The sequence below is a fragment of the Triticum dicoccoides genome, chromosome 6B, assembly GCF_002162155.2.
Source record: "Triticum dicoccoides isolate Atlit2015 ecotype Zavitan chromosome 6B, WEW_v2.0, whole genome shotgun sequence".
In the NCBI taxonomy this organism is placed as follows: domain Eukaryota; kingdom Viridiplantae; phylum Streptophyta; class Magnoliopsida; order Poales; family Poaceae; genus Triticum; species Triticum dicoccoides.
In genome coordinates, this window is record NC_041391.1 from 37,441,826 (window position 1) to 37,455,445 (window position 13,620).

At 45.3% G+C, this 13,620-nt stretch overlaps 1 protein-coding gene across 1 annotated transcript; it reads left to right on the forward strand.

Moving 5' to 3' along the window:
• Positions 1-3,367: 3,367 nt before the first annotated feature.
• LOC119326513 (WD repeat-containing protein RUP2-like) lies at positions 3,368-5,234 on the forward strand. Its single transcript, XM_037600151.1, has one exon. It carries the CDS (start codon positions 3,755-3,757, stop codon positions 4,985-4,987), a length of 1,233 nt encoding a protein of 410 aa, XP_037456048.1. The 5' UTR covers positions 3,368-3,754; the 3' UTR covers positions 4,988-5,234.
• The last annotated feature ends 8,386 nt before the right edge of the window (positions 5,235-13,620 follow it).

Consider the following 13,620-nt stretch of genomic DNA (forward strand, 5'->3'; position numbering starts at 1 on the left):
CGACCAATTTGCCTGCCTCCGGGGTCTGCGGTCGACAACACACTTGTGCACGCCCTCCAATCACCAGTGCCCACCGTCATGATGCGCCACCCTAGACCATCCCTCTAAACCTTCCCGGCCAGCAAATTTCCCCGGCGAGCCAGTTCCGCGCCAGTCAGCCCTTTTCCTTGCCTCTGTTCACGATGTCGCAACTCGCTACGGCTAGCAATGTCGTCCCTGTCTCCGACAAGTTTCCATCTCGGCCTCACCAAGGTCGACACTCAGTGGCGGAGCTAGACGGAATCAACTGGTGGTGGGGTGGGCGTGAAAGACAAAATATGAGCCTTTTTGCGGGTAATAGATAAAAAAGATTTCATGTCACCCCCACCTTCGCCCATGGAGTTGTATTCTCTTTAGAATCGACTTACGTGGATTCAATATTCAAGCGATTTACAAATAGCTTGTGTGTAAAAAAACACTATTTTATTTTAATTTCATCTGTTTTAGAATCAGCAAAACCGTTATCAAAAAGTACTTATAGTATTGAAGATGGAGACGTGGTCCTAGCAGCCGGTAAAAAGCAAATGTCTGGTTATTAAGTGGCCCAGTTCTTATCCACATCGGTCCTATATTCACGGATGACGGATCAACCTGTCGCCGAACCCCTGAACCGGACCCGGAGGCAAAATTTGCTTGCAGTCCCGGTCTGGCTTGGCTCCACAAGCGAGAGTACAGATGCATAATGAATATCATCATCATGCTGTTTTTTCCTCTCTGTGTTTTCACGATGAGAACGCATCCTGCGACTAGCTCTAGGCAAACATATACGTAGTGCATTACCAGTCTATATCTATATCTATACCTCTATACCTACTAATAAAAAAATAGGTATTTTTAGTCCGTTTTGCTATTTTATAGAAAACCCCCTAATGTTTCTGACACTAAATCCGCAGTACATATCAAATGTTTTTTAAAATATTCATATCTTCTAAATCATAACTTCAAATTTAACATGTTATATATGAAATTTCATTAGAAAAATATGTAGAATCTGAATATGATATTATTTTACATATTAAAAATTAAAAAAAACTATCTAGGATGCAATGTTAATCAGCAATGCATTATCCGTCTTTTTTTCATACCGGTACTGATTCAGATTGGGGATGAACACCTCAGCAAAATCAGGATTGGACATGAAATTGAAGATAAATTTGCTAGAGACACTCAATAAATAAGGACATGCATGACAAGGAATAGAAGAAAGACCCAATAAAGATGTGATATCTGCTATAAAAGAAATAAACGAGAAAATGCAGATGAGATCTGATAAAGTTGAGATGTTGTGCTATTCTCCTATAAATAAGAAGAAAAAAGAGAGGACATGCATGAAAAAAAAGTAAAAAGGAGGCATGCATGACAAAAATAAAATAAAAGACAAATTTGATAAGATAAATAGTGATGAAACAGGGACCAATACCTATAACATGTATGACAAGAAATAATGATGAAATAGGTGCGCAAGTACCTGCGTCCACAGGAGACCATACAAAAATGTTCTTTTTCAGACAAAAAAATCTCTTTTATGATGAAAAAAATCATGTATCTTTTTAACAACCTTTAACAACTCTTCATGTATTTAAGAAATATGCATGTGAAAAAAGTGTTCAACAGTTACCCTAAGTTGGTGATTCTTAAACTGAAAATTGTCATTGATGCACACATGTCTCCGTAGTGTGCTAATGTCATCGGTTTTTTTTTTGTCATTTTTCTTCACTCGCCCGTAACAACGCCCTATTTCCAACATGACATAAATAAAATGCATGATCACTTGCATGTTTCTTTGTGCGATTAAATCTACATGCAAGCCGTGTTGAATTAGAACACATGTAGAATCTTAAATTGCGCTTTTATAGATTAAGACTACCTTTTTTGGGGTCGTAGCTATAAATTCTCATATTATAGACCATTTTTTGTAAATTAAGAGCGTGTGGTATTTTTTTTTCTCCCGTTGCAACACATGGGCCTTTTTGCTAGTACTAATTAATTATTTTCTCGTCAACATGCATGGATGATGGTGGGCGACACGTTATGTTTTTGGCACTGATCTGCTGAATATACGATATTTTTTGTGTGTGTTCACGCTGATTGGATGGTTACGCACGTGCAGGATGGACGGTCTGTCAAATGTGCACCATACATGCACACAATATCGACGTAATTGCACTGGAGAGAGAGAGAGAGAGAGAGAGAGAGAGAGAGAGAGAGAGAGAGAGAGAGAGAAGAGAAGATGCTTTAAATGGCAGCTTGGTTAGTGGTGTGGTACAACAAGAGGTGCAAAGGGTTGGCACGTACCAAGTGGCAAATCTAGTCCACACGTCCATTGTCCGCTCACCTATCCAAAGCGTGACCACAGACATGCACCCCAGCTGCACGATCGAACTGTTCCCATCTCAGCTCACAAGTGGAGCAGCATCTATCTATCTTGATGGAATTCCTATCCGTCCAGAATAAGTAGCACAGTACATTTCCATATGATGAAACTCAAGGAGGCTACATCTACAACTTTTGATCAACTTGATTTAGATCCATCAAATGAATATCTGTCGGGAAAAAGATCATATACTTGCTTCGTAAGAGTTTACAACTGATTTGTTACCGAAAGTCATACGTGCAGACCGGGCACGAATTTTGCGCATCACTTCTACATGGCATATTCTTTATGGGGAACTGCTTTCTATCGTGATCATTGCTCTCAACTTTATCTTGGTTTTATCGACATATGGGTGTGGTCGCTATCACTTATATATGTGTGCGTTATATTGTTTACAATGGTACTATATTTTTTTCAAACATGACCAACATCTAGCTCAACTTTATCCTGGTTTTACCGATGGATGAGTCATGAGTGTGATAGTTATGGTGGGGGTGGGGGAACATATATATTTATATAGTTCTACGCAACGGTCATAACAAAGACACACTTGAAAAGAGGTTAAAGTCACTCAGCCAAAAAGGGCAAAAGGGAGGGAAATAAGAGTCTAAACTCACCAATTATCTAACTCTCTTACCAATAACCATTGTGTGATAGGCTGATAGTCAACGGGACTTGAGGAGATATTTTAGCTTGCAGGTGCAATCAACCCAGGAGCACCCAAAAACCTTTGGGTTTTGCCTTGTAAAGACAATAGTACTATCAAGTTCCCCCAACTACAAGTATTTCGGTACGGAAGGAGTACTAACAAACATCAGCAATACTACTCCACTTAGTAAAAAAAACAGAAGGATGATAGCGTCGACATCATGAGAAAGATAACGCAGCACAAAGTAAAGCACCGGTCTTAACGACACGCGAATTGATGATCATGGATACAACCGCCCGAGCGATAACCAACTGATCGACCGGATTAGGTCCGGCTCTTGCATTTGCGGAGCTAGCCACGACATGACCACAACTCCAACCACAGATCCCTTGTCTCCCTCATGTGGCACCCCATGAGACCACCTATCTCGCAAAGGGAAGTGTTTCTCTCTTTAGCTAGGCTAGTGTTTCCCGGTGGCAATTAAGGCAGCTAAGCCTGGCCCCAACCCCCAAAATGAACAAGAGACACCAAGCCTAAACCAACAAAAGACCAAAGCCAAACCCAGGGACAGATCTCTCATCACCAGTTCATCATCACCACATGCACAAAGTGCACGAGCTGGCGAGCGTGCGGCGCTACTACTAGTAGCTCGGCTCGCGGCCCGATCGATCCATGTCCATGAGGAGCGTTCCATGACCAACCCCTGCTCCCCGTCTTCTCCTTCCTCCTCTTCTCCCACCTCCGCACACCATCGCCGGTACGAAGAACCTGCGGCGGCGGCGGCGCCATACGTGGGCAACGGCGGCCGGGTCGACCACGGCATTTCGTTTCCGGCGGCCGTAGACGACGTCGAGGGCGCCGAGCTGTCGCCCCCGCGGTGCGAATGGGAGTTCCGGCTCGCGGCCACCGTGCCGTCCCCGTCGCTGGCCGGCGCGTCCGAGGCCATCGGCAGCGTCGACTTCGACCCCGCCGGCCGCCTCCTCGCCACGGGCGGCATCGCGCGCAAGGTCCGGATATACGACGTCGCCGGCCTGCCGTCCTCGCCTAGCCCCGCCGCCTGCATCTGCGTGCCGGCCAAGCTCAGCAGCGTGCGGTGGCGTCCCGAGGAGGGGGGCAGGCGCGCGGTGGGGTGCGGCGACTACGACGGCGTCGTGACGGAGTACGACGTGGAGCGCGGCGTCGCGGCGTGGGAGCGCGACGAGCACGCCGGGAGGCGGGTGTGGGCGCTGGACTACGCGCCCCGCGGCGCGCAAACGTCCATGGCGGCGTCCGGCTCGGACGACCGGACGGCGCACGTTTGGGACCCGCGCGCGCCCTCGGGGTCCTGGGCCACGGCGCGGGCCGGCGGCGCCGTGCTGTGCGTGGAGTTCGACCCGTCCGGCGGGCCGCAGCTGGCGGTGGGCTCGGCGGACCGGCGCGCGGCCGTGTACGACGTGCGCGCGCTGGGCCACGGCGAGGTCGCGTCCATGGACGGGCACGCACGCGCCGTGACGTACGTGCGGTGGGCGCCGGCGCGGCGGGTGGTGACGTCGGCCGCCGACGGGACGCACCGGCTGTGGGAGTGGCCGTCGACGCCGGAGCTGTCGGGCCCGGCGCGGGAGGTGCGGTCGTACAGCGGCCACGTCAGCGGGCGGAGCTTCGTGGGGATGGGGCTGTGGCGCGGCGCCGGGCTGGTGGCCAGCGGGTCTGAGTCCAACCACGTCTTCGTCTACGACCTCAGGTGGGGCAAGCCTGTCTGGGTGCACCCCTTCGACGTCGCCTCCGACAGCTCCCCCGACGCCGAAGGGTTCGTTAGCGCCGTGACGTGGCTGCAGGGCGACGCCGACTGCGGTGGGGCGCTCGTCGCCGGCAGGTCGGACGGCGTGCTGAAGATGTTCACGTGCCAACCACGCCGGGGAGATGACCACCAAGTGGACGAGCTATAGCGAGCCACACTCTCCGCTGCCCATTCTGAGCCAGTGTGCGTATGACTGGTGTGAGAGAGATTCATTCTTGCGTTTCAATTATGATTATACTACATGTTTTTCTTTTGTTGCAGACAAGAAACAAATTTGCTAGAGGACAGGGGATATGATTCTTTCCCTTTTTTTAATTATGTGACTCGTTCCTGACAATTTTTATGTATGTACTGATCTATTTTTCAAGAAATACAAATAACTAAATTTTCATCAATTGCAAAGTGAAGTGTGTTTTTAGATGACCTCACGTTGAAGTGAATCTCATATTAACCACAGAGAGTAATTTTGATATGGGTACGGCTAGATCTCAGTCGACTGAGACTTAACCAAACCACAGGCTAGTGACATAACATATAAAAAGAAGAAAAAAAAACAAAATTTGCACAGATCTCCACATAAGGTCTTAGGAATATAACATCGCGCACGAAAGTAGATTTTGTGCAACCAGTTGCCCGATCCATATTCCATATTTTAATTTTATTGTCTTTTCCAAAAAAAAAATAATTCCCTTGCAAAAAAAAAACATACATACTATGGGTCTATATCCTGTGCACTTGGGAAAAGCTCATCCAACAAACATGACCATTTGTGACCTAGAAAAACAAATACAAGACTCAAATGGATAGTGCTCAGGTTATACAACATACACATAATATAAAATTGTGTTTCTTATGTCACAATAAGGCATGTCATGTTATGAGTTTTTCGAGATGCATATTGTATTTCATAACTTACATCTATGAACTATACCATATTTTTTGAAAACTTGGAAAATGAAGGGAAAAAACAAAGAGATTGGATGGGCGGAAAATTGTACATACTTTCTTTTTCGAAAAGAAAGGTCCAAACCTTCCGGCACATGCATCCTAGGATTTGAGCATAATTTTCTTTAAATAAATGTGATGCAACTATACAAAAGAGTCTAATTTAAAAATGAGTATATACAGTGGGCAACTATGGAAAAACCACAGCAAAGTTTAGGAACAAAAATGGTACACGTAAAGTCGGTATTCCCCCTTAAAGCCTTCACGTACGAAGGAGTATTCCTTCACGCCGATATCTCAAGTGACCGAAATACGAGTATATGGCGATATATCGTGTGGACTTGGGGAAAGCTCATCCAACAAACATTACCATCTATGACCTAAAAACAGATACATGATTCAAATGAATAGTACTCAAGTTAAATAACATACATATTATATAAAATGGTTTTTTCTTAGGTCACAATAAGGCATGTCATAACCTACATCTATGAACTATTCCACATTTTTTGGAAACTCGTAAAATGAAATAAAAAAAAGCAGACACAGTACATGGCGAAAAGTTATACACACTTTTTTTTTTCTAAAAGGAAGGTTGAAACCTCCCCGCATATGGATCCTAGGATGCGGCCATAATTTTCTTTAGATAAATGTGGAGCAACGATATAGAAAAAAAATCTACTTAAAAACAGAGTACATACAGTGGACAACTATGGGAAAACCACAACAAAGATTAAGAACAAAATACACCTAAAGTCGATATTCCTCCCGTGAAGTATGCGCTCATGCCGATATCGCCAGGTCCAGCTCATGAAGATTAGGACATAAATTTCCACCCTCAATGAGATCCAACCAATTAAGAGCATAACATCGCTAAAAGCTATATAGATATAATTATATATGTAATACGTGCATATATTTATGCATCTACATATATGTATGTAGGGTTCACCATTCAAGTGCGTGATCATCTAATAAGCATGTGTTTATGTTCTGTATTTTAGCGAATATTGAAGTATATGCATGATTCGATCACCTCCCTTACCATGACCACCGCACTCATCCATTGGTAAAAGCAGGATAAAACTGAGCTACATGATCACGATTGGAAACAATATCAGGAAGAAATGGTCTATTTGTCCTTAGCACCAATGACCCGAGGTTCAAAAATCAGTTCATTGGCAATGGAAGATACTACACGGATCTAGCGTCGCCCTCGAGAAAGAGAGACAAAGTTAATACTCGCTATGTACTCAGCTGATCGATCAAAGTGAAATTCATGAATGCGGTGTCGTCTCACCGAGTGAATAGGTATTGCAATCAGTCCATAATTCTAGATGGGAACATATGGATAGATATGATGAAGCTACTGTAGATGGGAATAGTTGTGTTGTGTGGCCGCACTTTGGCCAGGTTGGCCGACAGTGGAGTGTATGGACTAGATTTGCCACTTGGTACGTGCCAACCCTTTGCACCTCTTGTTGTATCACTTGACCATTTAAAGCAAAAGCAGCCTCTCTCTCTCATCTCTCTCTCATCTCTCTCTCTCTCTTCCTGTGGGTGCAAGTGACGCGAGCACGTTTGACAGGCCGCCCATGGTGCAGGTGCACGTGCACGTGCGTGGCCATCCAAGCAGCGTGCGTGCATGCTGTGCATGGGTACGTATTTTATAGCAGTTCACTTCAGGGTCGAACTCTCTCTCACACACACACACATAAAAGATTGCTCGAAAAAACAAAACACGAAAAAGGTCATATGTCCGGCAGGCGGCAGCGTGTCAACCGAGACAGATCGAGGAGATCCCGATCTAGATTAAACTATACTTAGTATAGTAATTAGTTCCCTAAATAAGTACCCGATCCTCCTGCCTGAAGCTTATAATTAACAGTGTGCCGACGACGACATACATCATGCGTTCCGAGAAAAGAATCCAAGAAACCAATTGACATATATGCAGTGCAGGCATGAGCGTGAACATGGTGCACTCTCATCGTAAAACAAAAGAGGAAAAACGACGTGCGGTGGAGCCGGTCCAGATCGAGACCGCGGCCTGATTTCGCCTCGGCGGACGCGTACGGATTGGACGGTCGATCCGCGCGCGCATATGTAGGAAGTGGATAAGAACTGGCCCACTTAAGACAGTGAGTACTACTGGTAAGAGCTATGCAAAACCAGCTGCTCCTGCAGTCCTGCTTGGGAACAGTAATGAGCTAGGAGTAGTACTGATCGGTTTCGCTCGGGTCGTACTCCAGCGCTCACATGCAAATTTGTTCAGGCATCCGTCCACATACAAGCAACTAGTACATGAACATTGATGTGGGAGGCCTTCATCAAGCGCTGTCCCGCATACGTTTCAATCATTGTTTGAACTAAGAGCGTCTATAGCCGGACTTGGCAAATCCGGCACCTCAAATGCCCGCGGACGCACCCTGGCGCGTCCACGGGCACTGACAAGGCATCTCTCAAATCGTGTGGTCCACATCTGTGTATCTCACATTCGAACCCCTATATCCATACTAAATCATGCAATATCGATCACACTACGTAGATCAACTGAGCGGACATAGAATCAGACATAGGACAACACGATGGTTCACCAAAAGATCACCATAGTTCACACAAACGACGGACAACTTTATACTACATTTAAAACTTGAAATGAAATAGAACTTCACCACTTCCAGGCCAGCCCTTTCCTCTTCTGGTCGGCGGTTGGTGGAGGATCGTCCGATTCATCGGAAGAGGAGACGTCATCGTCGGACGAGGAGGAGGAGACGATGACGAGGCCCTTGAGGTGCTGGACGACCCGGTCCTGCTGGCGCCTGAGCTTGGCCAGCCGAGCCGCCTCCGCCTTCTCCTTCGCCTCCCGCTAGGACTACTTGATGGCAAGCCGGAGGGCCACATCGCGTTCTTCCGGCGGAGCCGCCGAGCGTCCGTCTCCGTCGTCGTATGCGACCGACGGTAGACCGATGCGAGGATCCGTTTGTCCTCGTCGGGCTCCGCCAGTAACCCATGGCGGCGGCTGCGGACAGAGCTCTCCGCAGCATCCCTCTCCCTTGCCCGTTGCCTCTCGCGGCGGGCGGCGCACATGTCCGGGCCGGCGGGGCGGGCCCAAGCACCCATCGTTGCCCACGAGGGGAGCGGCATCCGGCGGGGCCAGAGGACGGCGTAGGGGAGGCACGGATTGCATGGGCCGCCTGTCGGAGCTGCCCTCGGGCCTGAAGGGGCCAGCGCCGGCGTCCGAGCTGCGCTGACGGGGAAACTGCGGCTGCGGCGAGGCTGCAGATCCGGAGCTGCCCCCGGTCTCCACCTTGGATCGCTCCAAGGTGATGCAGAGGGCTAGCTCATACTCCAGATCCAGCTCGTCGTCGGAGCGGCTGCCAGAGCTCAACATTGCACCTGATTCGATAGGAATCGGTGCAGGGAGAGGAGAGGATGGAGAGAGAGAGATAGAGGAAAGTGAGTGAGCTAGGGTTTCAGAGCGATGAGCTCGACAGTGTTTTCTGTGGGACATCTGTGGGATCGGTGCTGGGCCAGGCTTATCAGGCGGGCATGCCCAGGCGTGCCCGGGCCGTGATAATTCCCAAGTGCAGGGAATCATCGTAGCAATTTCCAAAGGTGGAAGTGATAAGCATGGAGTGTCGAACCCACAAGGAGCTAAAGGCAAGATCAATATTCTCTCAAGTCCTATCTGCCACTGATACGACTCTACGTACACCGAACGTTTGCTTCCAACTAGAAACAAGAAATAAAACTACGTTGTGGGTATGAAGAGGATAACTTTGTATGATATCGAAGAACTAAAATATAAAAGTAGGTGCTGTTATCATAAACTTAGAATATATTACTAAATATTATAAATAGCGAGTGTGGAATAATGATGGGTTGGTGTGCAGAATTATCCTAGGCAATTGTTAACAGGACCGGTAATCACTATTGCAATTTCATATGAGGGAGAGGCATAAACTAACATACTTTCTCTTCTTGAATCATATGCACTTATGATTGGAACTCTAGCAAGCATCCACAACTACTAAAGATCATTAAGGTAAAACCCAACCATAGCATTAACATATCAAGTCCCCTTTATTCCCATAAACCGTGACCCACTTATCCATGTTTATGCTTCTGTCACTCAAGCAACGCAGACAATAAGTAAACCATGGACATACTGCAAAACCCTACAGCGAGAATCCCTCACCCTTGCGCGACACGGAGGGCACAATAAGACAACACCAAAAAAAATCATACAACTCATACCAATCTAGATCATCAATCAACCCAAAGACAAATGATATCTACTCAAAACATCATAAGATGGCAACACATCATTGGATCATAATATGTGACATAAAGCACCATGTTCAAGTAGGGATTACAGCGGTGTGCGGGAGAGTGGACCACGTAAAAGGGATGAGGATGGTGATGATGATGGTGATGTTAATGAAGACGATCACCGCGGCGATGATTCCCCTCCCGATGGCACTCCAGCGCCACCGAGAGAGAGGAGGAGAAGTTCCCCCCTTGTGCTTCCTCCTCCATGGCCTCCCCCTGGATGGGGAGAGGTTCCCTCTCTGGTCCTTGGCCTTCATGGCAATGATGGCCCCTCCGAGGTCCTTCCCCATGGCCTCCGGTGATGATGGCCCCCTCCGGGAGGGTGCTAGAGAGGGTCTAGATTGATTTCTCGGGGCTACAGAGGCTTGCGGCGGCGGAACTCCTGATCTAGATTATTTTCTGGAGGTTTGGGCATTTATAGAAGAGGTTGGCATCGAGGACAAGTCAAGGGGCCCAACAGGGAGTCCACGAGGCACAGGGGCGCGCCCTAGGGGGGTGGGCGCGCCCCCACCCTCGTGGAGCCCGCGGGACTCCCCTCTGGTAGATTTTTGTTATATTTTCCCAAAAAAATCGCCGTTGATTTTCAGCGCATTCCGAAAACTTTTATTTCTGCACAAAAACAACACCACGGTAGTTCTGCTTAAAACAGCATCAGTCCGAGTTAGTTCTAATCAAATCATACCAAAATCATATAAAACTATTGTAAACATGGCATGAATACTTCATAAATTATAGATACATTGGAGACGTATCAGCATCCCAAGCTTAATTCCTGCTCGTCCCCGAGTATGTAAATGATAAAAGAAATAATTTATGAAGTGTGAAGCAAGCGCTTAAGTTTGATCAATGATAGTTTCAATCACTTTTTCTAGCATCATTATATATCATAACAGTAGCTCAACTCATAAAACTTTTCATGATCAAGTAACACGCTATTCACAAGTTAAAGTATAGATCATAAACTTTCTGGAAAACTAACAAACCATGCTCTTAGTCATCAAACAATCACAATTCATCTTATTTTTGGGAAGGGTCTATGTAAGAGCTTTGGTTCAGCAAACTTCACATACTCAACTATCATTTAGTCTTTCACAACTGCTAAAACCCATGTGATATTTATGGTTTCAAAGTTTCAATCGGACATAGAGAAAGATAGGGGATTATAGTTTCGCCTCCCAACCTTTTACCTCAAGGGTAATGTCAACAATAATAATTTATGAAAACCTACATCCAAGTGGATATATATATATATATATATATATATATATATATATATATATATATATATATATATATATATAGGACAAATTTTATCTACAAGCAGTGGTAGTTACCACCTAATTGTTTGGCCTCCACGTGTCCCTCAAGCCGTAGCACCAATTGGGTTGGTGGGTGCCAAAAAACCCGTTAGTGTTCAAGCCTAATTTAATCATTTAGTTAAAATGTTTTACCAGCCAACTATTAGCAACAACCTGCTAATTTCAGGGCTGCATGCAGCAGACCTCACCGAATGGATAAGTGCGAGTAGCTATCCACTAGGAGACATTGATTTTAAAACAACCTAGCTGGACACGTACTGCCCATACAATGTACGTACATATTGATGTAAAAAATGTTTATTATATGCGTGCTCCTTAAATCCAAAGAGATCATAGTTCTATATGTGCTCCAAAACTTAAAAGTATAGACACAATATTTTCCCAGTGTTCTGATTGTCCATAATGTATACTCAAAAATTTAATCCTACAATATATACTTGCTATTTAGATGGAGTATGAAGTTCTGGAGTATGGAGTATGGAGTATGAAGTATCAGGATGCATGTACTTCATAGTAAATGAGTGTGCAAAAAAGTATGGAGTATGCCGAAGAGCCAAGAATATAGTATGGAGTAACCCTAAAAAAAATAGTATGGAGTATGAAGTACGTGGTATGTACTTCATAGAAAAAATATAGTATGAAGTACCCCCGCAAAAATAAAATAACAGTATGAAGTATCATAAAAAGAGGATAGTATGTCGTATATCTCATAGTACAAAATATGGAGTATATTTTTTTAGAAAAGGAAATATGGAGTATATATAAATATCAGTATGTCACGTTGATGGATACGCTAAATACAAATACATTCATGGCTTCATGGACTCCTGAGCGGTTGGTTTGAAACACCATATACACATGTTGTTTCCATCAATGCATGTACGCATGTTCTTCCTTCTCATACATCGCCATCTCTCACGATGGAGTATATACTGTGAGTATATGTACATCGCCGTCGTCGCCGCCGCCGCCGTGCTGGAGCAGTCACATGTCGGCCATAAACAGTATTGCGACGCAGCCGCCGCTCGCCTCGCCGGTGAGCCATCTGAGATGTGCAGTAGTATGTAGTCGTCTCTGCTACCTCATAGAGTAGTCTCTCGTCGGCGTGTGCAGCCGTAAATCGTTGTCACCGTCGCCGCACCATAACAATCTTATATTGGTGGTCGTTGCGCATCGCAATCTTACACGACGGATGTGTTTTTCTAGATGCATGGTTGATGTATCGGCTAGATAAATGCCTTGGAACATGGTCCTAATCCATGATCATAAAAAATCTGATTATATTATAAATCGACTAGGAGGAATATTAAAGATTGGGTCCTCTGGATGAATACGTTGGAACATACATCCATGCTCCTAATCCCATCAGCCATCAACGTTGCCCGCGACCCCTGTATAAGAATGGAAATTAGGAACAATTAACAATTGATTTACACGATGTTTGTGTAGATGCATGTCGCATACCTTCTGTCGCTAATGATTTTTTCAGATCCAGCTTTATGTGAAGATTTTGACCGAGAAACATGGAGAGAGAGAAAGAGCGCTCTGAGAGAGAGAAAGAGATTAGCGTTGCATGGTTTTATGTCAAGCGATATACGGGGCTAGCCCAAGAAAATAGGAAGGTGGAGATCCGAATGGAAAATATATCCTTCTTTATTTTACCCGCAACCCGTTAGGAGCCGCACACATCTCAAGCAATCAGACGGCAAAAAAGATGAAGGTAACTATATATGGAAAATACATCCTATCATTAGGTGGTAGTTACCTTCATCTTTTTTGCCGTCTGATTGCTTGAGATGTGTGCGGCTCCTAACGGGTTGTGGGTAAAATAAAGAAGGATATATATATATATATATATATATATATATATATATATATATATATATATATATATATATATATATATATATACGGATCGCTCCAACACAAAGTGCTTGCCAAAGGAAAAAGTGTAAAAAGGAAAGGTGATGATCACCATGACTCTTGTATAAGGGTAGAAGATAAAAGTAAAAGATAGGCCCTTCGCAGAGGGAAGCATAGGTTGTCATGCGCTTTTATGATTGGATGCAGAAAATCTTAATGCAAAAGAACGTCACTTTATATTGCCGCTTGTGATAAAGACCTTTATTATGTAGTCTGTTGATACGTTCATTTTGCATCATGCTTTTATATCGATATTTGT

Excerpts from the sequence above, each read along its gene's own strand:
- LOC119326513 (XM_037600151.1), top strand. The coding sequence starts at position 3,755 with ATGACCAACCCCTGCTCCCCGTCTTCTCCTTCCTCCTCTTCTCCCACC.